The sequence below is a fragment of the Montipora foliosa genome, chromosome 9 (assembly GCF_036669935.1).
Source record: "Montipora foliosa isolate CH-2021 chromosome 9, ASM3666993v2, whole genome shotgun sequence".
NCBI classification, from domain to species: Eukaryota; Metazoa; Cnidaria; class Anthozoa; order Scleractinia; family Acroporidae; genus Montipora; species Montipora foliosa.
The window spans coordinates 6,384,153-6,394,152 of NC_090877.1; the positions used below are offsets into that span (position 1 = coordinate 6,384,153).

General features: G+C 40.7%; 2 protein-coding genes and 1 pseudogene across 7 annotated transcripts in view; 2 read left to right on the plus strand and 1 right to left on the minus strand.

The window, feature by feature from the left end:
• The window catches only part of LOC137970489 (cytoglobin-1-like), a 14,363-nt gene extending 5,610 nt beyond the window's left edge, over positions 1–8,753 (plus strand). Inside the window, exons 2-3 of the mRNA XM_068817009.1 lie at positions 6,988–7,213; positions 7,315–8,753. Coding sequence (XP_068673110.1) covers positions 6,988–7,213; positions 7,315–7,449 — 361 coding nt within the window. The 3' untranslated portion in view covers positions 7,450–8,753. The remainder of the gene's footprint in view (positions 1–6,987; positions 7,214–7,314) is intronic.
• The window catches only part of LOC137970286 (globin C, coelomic-like), a 115,480-nt gene that overhangs the window by 90,000 nt on the left and 15,480 nt on the right, over positions 1–10,000 (minus strand). The window lies entirely within an intron of this gene.
• LOC137970302 (uncharacterized) lies at positions 849–3,390 on the plus strand (annotated as a pseudogene).

The window sequence follows — 10,000 nt, forward strand, 5'->3', positions numbered from 1 at the left end:
GTTAAAAGATCTAACGGGTATCTCGAATACAGGCTTTCATCAGCTATGGCTGCAAGTCCAACATAAGAAATTGAAATCTTTTCTTCTGTGTGCTACGTACAGACCACCTAACTGTCCCACAACATGTTTTACGGATGATTTCATGGATAAGTGCTCACAGGCGTTAATCCATGGAAAGGAAATCTTTGTTACGTTGTGGGTGACTTGAACTGTAATAAGATAAATAGCTCACCAGAATCAGGCGCTCTAAAGGATTCATGCGGAAGCTTAAATCTCACTGCGCTTGTAACTTCACCAACAAGAGAAACACCCCGGTCATCTTCTTTGATTGACGTCATCATGACATCAAACACTGCCCTTTTCACTGCGAGCGAGGTAGTGGAAACTACCATAAGTGATCATTATTTAGTGTAATCAGCTCTCAAACTGAAAGCGCCTAAGCCAACCCCTACTAAAATCATAGCAAGAAATTACAAACGCTATGGTCGCGACAGATTTGTTGAAGACCTAGCCCAAGTCCTTTGGCACGAGATCTCCATGACTGACGATGTTAATAAGATGTTCGAACATTTTAACCGACACTTTCTTGCGGTACTTAAGAAGCATGCACCTATTTGGTCCATGAAGGTCAAATATCGTCAGTGCCCCTTTATAAACCACGAGATTAAGAAACTAATGGACACCAGGGACAGGTTACATAAACTCGCTCGTCGAACAAGAATGCTTGCAGACTGGGAAAGATATGTTTATCTCGAGATCTAGTCAAGGAAAAATTTCGTATTGCTAAAAAAGAACACCTTCAGAAAGAAATCCACAATAGTAAGAAGGAAAACTCCATTTGGAAAGCTATGAGGAACTGTAATCCTCGCAAAGAAGTATCACAGTCTGTTAACACAAGGGATATAAAGGTTCTCACGAACGAGTTTAATGATTTGTTTACGTCAGTTGGCGCCCCTGCGCACAGCAAAAACAAAGAAATCGTTAGCGAGGGTAAACGGGCTACCCTCACAGCCATCTCCAGCTGCTGTTACTTTTGTGACTGAAGGATGTCAGTTTCATCCTGTTTCCTCTTCAGAGATACGCAGGATCGAACACTCCTTTCCCTCGAATAAGGCGCTTATTATTGGGCCTGATAAAGTTTGAATGAGAGCAATAAAGGATGCTCTGCCGTGCATCCTTTCCATTCTGACAGAGATAGTCAATTGCTCCCTCCTTGCTTTCGTATTTCCGACGACCTGGAAAGAAGCAGTTGTCATTCCATTGTTGAAGGAAGGGGACCATGACGTAGCAAACAGTTATTGCCCCGTGTACCCTTTACCAGCATTTTCCAAAGTATGTGAGCGACTTCATGAATACATGGAGCGAAATAAACGCTTATCCCAACATCAGAGTGACAAGAGGAAACTACACTCAACAGAAACTTTGAACATTCTTATGACAGAAATGATACTTGACGCCATGAACGAGAAAGAAATTACCCCCCTGATGCTACTGGATCTCTTGAAGGTGTTTGACAGTTTAGACCATTCACTCCTTCTGGCGAAGCTACGAGTCCTTGGCCTTTCCAAATTCTCAATCGACTGATTTAAGAGCTATCTGTCACAGCGAACACAGTCTGTTCGAGTTAGATCCTAGGTGTCAGAAACTCGGATGACGGTACATGGTGTTCCCCAAGGATCTATTCTTGGACCGGCGCCGTTTAACATTTACGTAAATGATCTGCCAAGCATTCCAAACATGTGTTCTCTGGAATCCTATGTAGATTATTCCAAGCTGTATTTGTCTTTCCAAGTTAAGGACGCAGAGAATGCGGCTGCTCTTCTGACCGCAGATTTACAGAATATTGCTACTATCGGATGAAAGGTTTGAAGTTATATGGGTGAAATTGCGTCCTTATAGGCTTCCCAGGGGGATGTCGTGCATTGTTGTTGGTAATGTTTCCCACCCACAGACTGAATACGGCGCTTCAGATGCGGAGATGTTGAGTTTTCTGTACGAGTCTATGTCATCTATCGAAGCTCGTTTCCCGAGCTGTGGCATTTTAATTGCGGGCGATTTCAACAGGCTTGACACTAGGGGTTTTCAAAATGCGTTTCAACTCAAGCAAATCGTCAAGTTTCCCACCCGTGGCAATCGCACCTTAGACCCTATATTTACAAATATGAAGTCATCTTATAAAGATCCTATTAATCGCCCAGCGTTTGGGCTTTCAAACCACATCACGGTTGAACTCCATCCCTTGAAACGTTGTGAACACCCAATTGCAAATCGGAGAGTGATGTCAAGAGACCTCAGAGAAACTAAAAGGATCGCCGTGAGTCAGTATTTGAGAGAGGTTGACATCTTGTCTCTAGTTCGAGACAAGACTTATGTGAGGAGAAGACGCAAGTGCTTGAAAACGTGATCATTACGGGCCTCGACGGAATTATGCCGTTTAAATCAAAGAAAGTTGCTTCTAATGAGCCGCCATTGGTTAATGTTTCCCTCAAAACGCTCATTCGGCGTCGCCAGCAAGCCCTGGTCAGCGGTAATATGATCGACTATAACATACTTCGCAATAAAGTCAACCGTGCTAGGAAGAATTGCCGAGCTAAATTAAAACATCTTAAATCATGTAAGCAGTCTGGTGGAAGGAAGTAAAAGATCTTAGTGGTTTTGCACCACCGGCTCGTGCCGACCCACTTGTAGATTTCCAGCACGCTGTCGGCGGACAGGGCGAGCCCCCTACGGACTCTCGGTACCTGGCGAATCTGATCAATTCCAGCTTCCTCTCTCTTGTGAGTGTATTCGAACCACTAAGTGCACGACTGAGCGAGCACAATAACGCAGCTCCTGTTGAGCCGCGCCCGAGGCTCATCACGGAATATTCTGTTCTACAGAAGCTGCACACTCTCAACCCCATCAAAGCGTCTGGTCCTGATCAAATCCCCTCTTGGCTTCTCAAAGATAATGCGGATCTACTTGCTGCCCCCGGAGCAGACATCCTGAATCCTAGCTTCCAGGAGAGTCGCCTACCTAAGTCATGGAAACGAGCGGATATTACACCCCCTCCCCAAGCAGTCACTAGTGCTTGATGTTAACAAACATCTGCGGCCTATATCACTAACGCCAATACTGTCAAAAGTGGCCGAAGACTATGTGGTTGAGGAATACATCAAGCCAGCCGTCCTGGTCAAAGTTGATTGGAATCAATTTGGAACGGTTCCCAATTCCTCTACTGCGCATGCTCTCATTAGTATGCTGCACACATGGTATCAGAAGACCGACGGCAACGGCTCTACGGTCCGTGTAGTTCTATTTGACTTCAAGAAGGCTTTCGATCTGATTGATCACCGCATTCTATTGGAGAAGCTTAAGTACTTTGACATGCCTGAGTGGGTTCGTCTCTGAATTGAAGATTTCCTCACTGATTGGCACCAAAGAGTCAAGCTCTCTCTCAAGACTGCTTCTCAGAGTGGGGTAGAGTCTCTGCCGGCGTACCAAAAGGGACTAAGCTTAGTCCCTGGCTCTTTGTAGTGATGATTAACGACCTCCATGTCGAAGGCGTTGATCTATGGAAATATGTCGACGATACCACCATAAGTGAAACAACCCACAAGAGTGATTGTAGTCAGATCCAAACAGCTGTAGATAATTTAGTTCGGGCAGCTCAGGCAGATCAGTTCCAACTGAACGAAGCAAAATGCAAAGAGTTGCAGATTTGTTTTGCTAGATCTAAGCGTTCATTTCCACCTGTCGTCATCAATAATAAGAACATCGAAGTTGTTAAGAGTGCCAAACTTTTGGGTCTCTTCATCTCTGTCGATTTGAAATGGAACGCGCATGTTCCTGAGATAGTTAAGAAGGTAGCTTCCAAATTGTACTTGCTGAGGCAAGAACCTGTATGTTTCTACACCACGTGCATTCGGCCGGTCGCCAAGTTCGCCTGCGAGACCTTTCATAATAGCCTTCCCATATACCTATCAGATGAATTGGAAAGGCCTCGAAAACGCGCCTTTCGTATCATCTATCCCACCGTGAGCTATTCCGAAGCGCGGGTCGCCCTGGGGCTGCCGCTATTAAGCGCTCGAAGAGAGGACTCACCACACGCCTCTTCGATAAGATCCTTCAAGGCCCCAACCACAGGCTCCATCACTTACTGCCGCCAAAGAATAAGTGCCAAGTAACTCTCAGGAAAAAGAGGACTTTCAATGTCTCTCTTTGTAAGACAAATCACTTTAAGCGGAGCTTTTTAATGGCAAATTCTTCCCGTTCTTAGCTTTTAGTTCTCGGTGTGCAACTTTGCTTTTAATATATTTTTAGATTTAGTTTTAAATATATTTTAGACTCTTTGTTCACTTGTAAATAGCCGTAATTTAGCCCTTGGCTGCAATGGTTCTATTTAATAAAGCTAATATATATATATATATGCGATCTTTGTAAAAATTATTTAATTCAAGCTTCAAAATTTCAAAGTTCAGCTACTGGCCGTCATTATTCCATTCAACAAAAACTTTCTTGTTCATCGCAAAATGTTATTTATTTGGCCACTTGTGCCAAATGCAACCTGCAATATGTGGGCTCCACCTCGACTGAATTTAAAGTAAGATTCCTTAACCACAAGTCGAACATGCTGAAGAACAAAAGAACTTGTGAATTGGCTATCCACTATAATAACTCTGAACATGAAATTTCACAAATCAATTTCATCATTATCGAACAAATTAGGTCTTTTGAAATTTCTTTACATCTTGAACAATTGTTACTCACTAGGGAGGCCTATTGGACTGCGCAATTATTTACCCTTAATGCTCATGGTCTTAATAAAAGGCGGGAATCTAGATCGAAACACCGCATTAATTACTACAATTGAGTAGTTGTGAGTTGACATTTTCCCAATACGATGTATTTTTATCGATATGTCACCTGTAGTTCTTTATTTGTTTTTGATTGTTAAATCTATGTCACCTTGGAGTTTAGACCTTTGTTATAGCTCTTTATTTGTCCTTGATTGTCAAATCCATGTCACCTTGTAGCTCTGACATTTGTTTTGTTCCGTTTCCTTAATTTCAATATTTCTGCTCCGTATATATAAGCTGCTGTTTTCGTGATTTGCACTCATTGTAAATAGTTTTTTTAGTTCTTAATTTTAACCTGAAGAAGGCCGAACGGCCGAAACGTCGTATTAAACTTCGTCCAGAACAGTCAAGAGTTTGTCTCTTCGTCGCTTTTCCTTACGTACACTTAACTACAAATTCGCGTCGAGACATTGTATCCTGTGGATCCTCTTACTGGGAGTCCATCGTTAGGTCAACCAACCGTACACTGCTTATATATATATATATATATATATATATACATATATATATATATATATACATATAGATACACATATATACATATATATATATATATATATATATATATATATATATATACATATATATATATATATATACATATATATATATATATTAACCGGACAATATCACACTCGCTCTACTCTAACTTACAATGAACACGTCACCGAAGCAGCAAGAGATCAGACATCCACAACCGAAGCACTAGAAAGAATTTGTTGCAGATTCCGTAGAATTGCTTATGTGCAGGTCATCGCAGTTTTTTGTATAGGGCAGTTACAGTGTGGAACAATCTGTCCGAGAGAGCGTTAGATGTATTGATTCTTTTAAAAGTTTTAAAGTTGTGATAAAGAATATTTTTGTGGAGAATTAATAAAAGTTTGTTATCTATAATTATTACAGATATTTTAACATTAATACAATTTTCTTTTTACATTTTCTAAGCTGTAATTAAATTGTGAAAAGCCTAAAGGAGAATTTAATAAATTATTGTGTTGTAACAAGATGACCATTTTTGTGTGACGTAATAAATTACCATGGCAACAAAAGAGCCATCTGAAAACACCCTATATTTTGTCTTTAAGCGCATATATCTCAGAAACGAACAAGGTGACCCCCATTTTTATTGCAGAAAAGTGATTAGCAAGCTAAGATAAAACTCTCTGGAAAGCTTAAAAACATTCTCTGGAGCGGATTCAGAGCAACCTAAAAAAATTTTTAAACTTTGCGGAAAGTTAATAATCACTCTCCGGTAATATAAAATGGGGGTCACCGAGTTTGGTTTTGAGATATACGCGCTTAAAGACAAAATATAGGGTGTATTTAAATGGCTCTTTTGTTGCCATGGTAAGCTATCACGACATTAATTAATGCTATTCAGTCCTTCTAAATAGTACAGTTTGTTGAAAGTGGTAAAACTGGTTTGAGCCTCCTTGCTCATAGAAAACGATCCAAGCGCTTTTCTAGACAATTTTAGAAGCCTGAAAAATTTCGCGGCACTTAGTATGGGATTTTTGTTTTTGACATTTTTATGAATTATTTATTTATATTCACATTCTCCGCTTTCTGGAGGTGGTCTGGAGCAATATCTCTTGGCACGCGGGTACGTTTTTCGTTTTAACGACAAAGTAAAGGTTCTAACTGAAATGAAATAAAAGAATGATAGCAGCACTTAATTCAACGACTGAGACAATTTTCATTGAAAAGCCCGGCAAAATTCAGGCCCATAATGGAATATGAGTCCATGGGGTAAGCCCAGCTTTAGCTTCGAAAAGGGTCCAGACGGAAACCCAATTCACATCTCAGCCCAGTATACTAGCGTACAGTGTCATCAATAGAATGGAAAGTAAGAAAGCGAATCTTTGTTCCAACGACAATCGTTTGAAAGTTATTTTTAGATTGGGTTCATGTTGCGAATAGTATTTTTATCTGTTGTGCCCAAGACGGTGGCATCCACTTAAGCTATCGTCCTTGAAGAAACCAGGCAGTATAAGACACAGAACCTAGATCTAAAGTAACTTCCATCAGAGTAGAGCAGAATGCGGGAGGGGTGGACCTGCTTTCTTATATCATATGTTTGATAGAATACATGATAAGGATAAATGGTTTGACTGTTCGAAAACATTGTGCTGTTCTTTTCATTTTTCAGATTTTTCCAGAAAAACCCAGACTACCGAAAGCTGTTCCCTGAATTCAAAGATGTGGATCTGTTGGAAATTGAGAAGAACAGCGCCTTGCATGGTCACGCGAAACGTGTGATGAAAGCTGTGGAGAACGCTGTGAGCTCCATGGACGATGCATTTGGCTTTGCTGCCTACCTGGAGGGACTAGGCAGAAGGCATAAGTCCCGCGCATTAAAACCAATATATCTCGATGTAAGAAAGACTGATTGCATTTACTGAAATAGTTTCTGACTGTTCCCAAAATTGATAAAAATGGGGCTTTCTCTTACTCTTTCAATTGATTATCTCTATAGGCAATGCAGGAATCACTGATGAGTACTTTAAAAGAGTTATTAAATCACCAGTGGACACATGAAACAGAGGAGGCCTGGAATAAACTTTTCCTTTTCATTTCTAGTACTATGGTTAAGGGGTTGCAGTCACCGTGAGCAGCTTAGCCTGTGAGCCTCGACACTTTCAGTTTCTTATTTTAAAAAATACTCACATGATACCTTCACTGAATTTTTAGTGTGACCCAATAAGAATAATTAATATCAGTAAAATAGACCTATTGACGCCAGAATGGTGTTCCTAAGCATAGGCAGACATAAGCTATTTATTTAACAGCGTTTCAGCCAGTAGACAATGAAATATGCGAGAGATAAACTCCTCAAAGACACAAGAAGATAACATAATAACAAATAATGAGAAATAATCTCACACAAAGCAAATTTCCAGATGTAAAGATTTACAAAATCCTGTGTAACAATAATGTTTTCTACCCATTGCAGTACCGCTTGAATTTAGACATATTCGCAAGCTTCATCGTGAAACCACACCATTTAAATGAATATCAAAAATTCCTTCCCTGTATACAGTGGCTTCGATCGTGTCCCCCCATAGTTTATCCGCGCATTGTGGTTGTTCACGAGAATAAACAGCATTTGAAACTACAGTCTGTCTGTATGTCAATTTATACCAAATTGAATGGGGGGAATACAATTGGAATACAATTGGCCAGATATTTCCAAAGCCGAAAGACGAAATGGGCAAAGAAGAAATTCGAGATCTCGTGTATGACATTCCCTGCGCAGTATGTAGCAAGAATTACGTCGGAGAAACGCAAAGAAAATTTACAACTAGAAAAGGCGAGCATCAAAAGGCCGTCGCACGGCTACAAAAAGAAAAATCAGCACTTGCGGACCACGTTATAAAAACGAATCATGACATCGCGTGGAATGAGGCCACTATTCTTAGAACTAACAATAACTGGCGACAAAGGAAAATTCTTGAGGCTTGGGAAATAAACTGTGCTAAAGACCCCCTCAACCGAGACGATGGAGCACTACTCCCCAAGGAGTATTTGCATTTGACTATTGCAGAAAAGAAAAAATGACACTAACTTTAGAATTTTAATTAGCGTTTTAGTTTATATCTTAGCTTTCGTGTAAATTTTATCTTTCACTTTCCCTGATGAAGGTTGTTGAATACAACCGAAACGTCGGAAAACGTTTTTATTGTACATAATTTATATTTCAAACACCAGAGTAACATATATCTATATTTTTTATTTGCCAATGGATCCACCTGGTGACAAACCCAGTTTTAATAGGGGGGAAGATGTTCTAAAATTAGCACGATTTTTCTCTCTTAACTCTAGCAAGAAAAAAATAACAATAACTTTTTGTCCATTGGGAGAAAACTTTCTCAATCAGGGCTTGAATAAGAGTGTCCAAGTGAAGAATTTTCAAACCCCTGAGGTGGGTCACCAGTCGTTTCTCTTTTTCATATCTTTATATAGTATCTTTAGTGTATTTTAATAGTCAATTAATTTTTGCCCATTGATTGCTCACGTGATCTGGAGATTAAATGACCATAATGGCATAGAGTTTGCAAAGGCGTTCGACTCAGATGATCATACTGTGCTGATCAAATTGTACTAATTTTTACGAGGACTTGTGGCCCTCAATCAGACCAGACTACAACACCGGAAACTCCGTGCCCTGCTCTTTTCACCGATCAGTGTGTAAGATCTTTAACGCCCCGCAGAGTTTTTTTCAAACTAGGGCTATGAGACAAGGTTTATAGCCCTTACCGTGGAAGACTTGAAAGTCTAAGCATTTCCAGATGTATTTACAAAGGCAGCACTTTCTCCTCAGTTATTGAAGACCTTGAGTGTTGGTCCAGCGGGAGTCGAAGTCACGACCTCCCGCATGACAGCCCGATGCTCATCTAACTGAGCCACCGATGAGCGGTGGCTCAGCTGGTTAAGTGAATAGGTTTGTCCCAAAGGGTGTACTCAAAGAGACAAGGTACAAGGCACACATTGCCGCTGCTCTTTATCTTTTGTAAACGACTTACATGATGTTATTCCCCCCTACGCATGTCTCAGTACACCCTAACTCTAACTCGCCAATCTTCACTGCTAGCTCAGAGCAAATAAGCTTTCAAATAGTAATTAGTTCTAGGCTTGGGCAATGTCAGTGAATGGAATGGAACGAATTCGAATTTCGCAAATACCAACCTGTGTTTCGGTCGCTAAGGTGGTCCTGAAAGTGCACAGGAGGAAATCTCTTTAGGGACTTGAACATCGTCATTCCTTTTCGCTTCTTTCTTCTCACTGTGTCGTAATATTACTTTCATTCCAGGTCCAGCAAGCGGTTGTCGTGTTGGTGGTACCCAGGCCACCACGTTAGAAAAAGGACAGTGATTTTACATTCGAGTGTGTATTTCTTGAGTTGAGTTGTTTCGCTAAAAAACGTATGAGGTCGATGATCCACGCCTCAGGTTTTTGATCGAAAACTAAAAAATGGTGTCAGAAGTGGTGGAACAGTCCAACTGAATCGGAAATCTTATCTCAACCGTATTTCCAGGGAACCAGGTCAGTTCATAAAGTGTGTCTCGCGTTCGTCGGATCCAAGATATCGGAATTTGCTGGCTTACCGATTCCAACCATAGACTGGCATTCGCCCGACGCTCCACAAGCATTTAAGAAGTTTA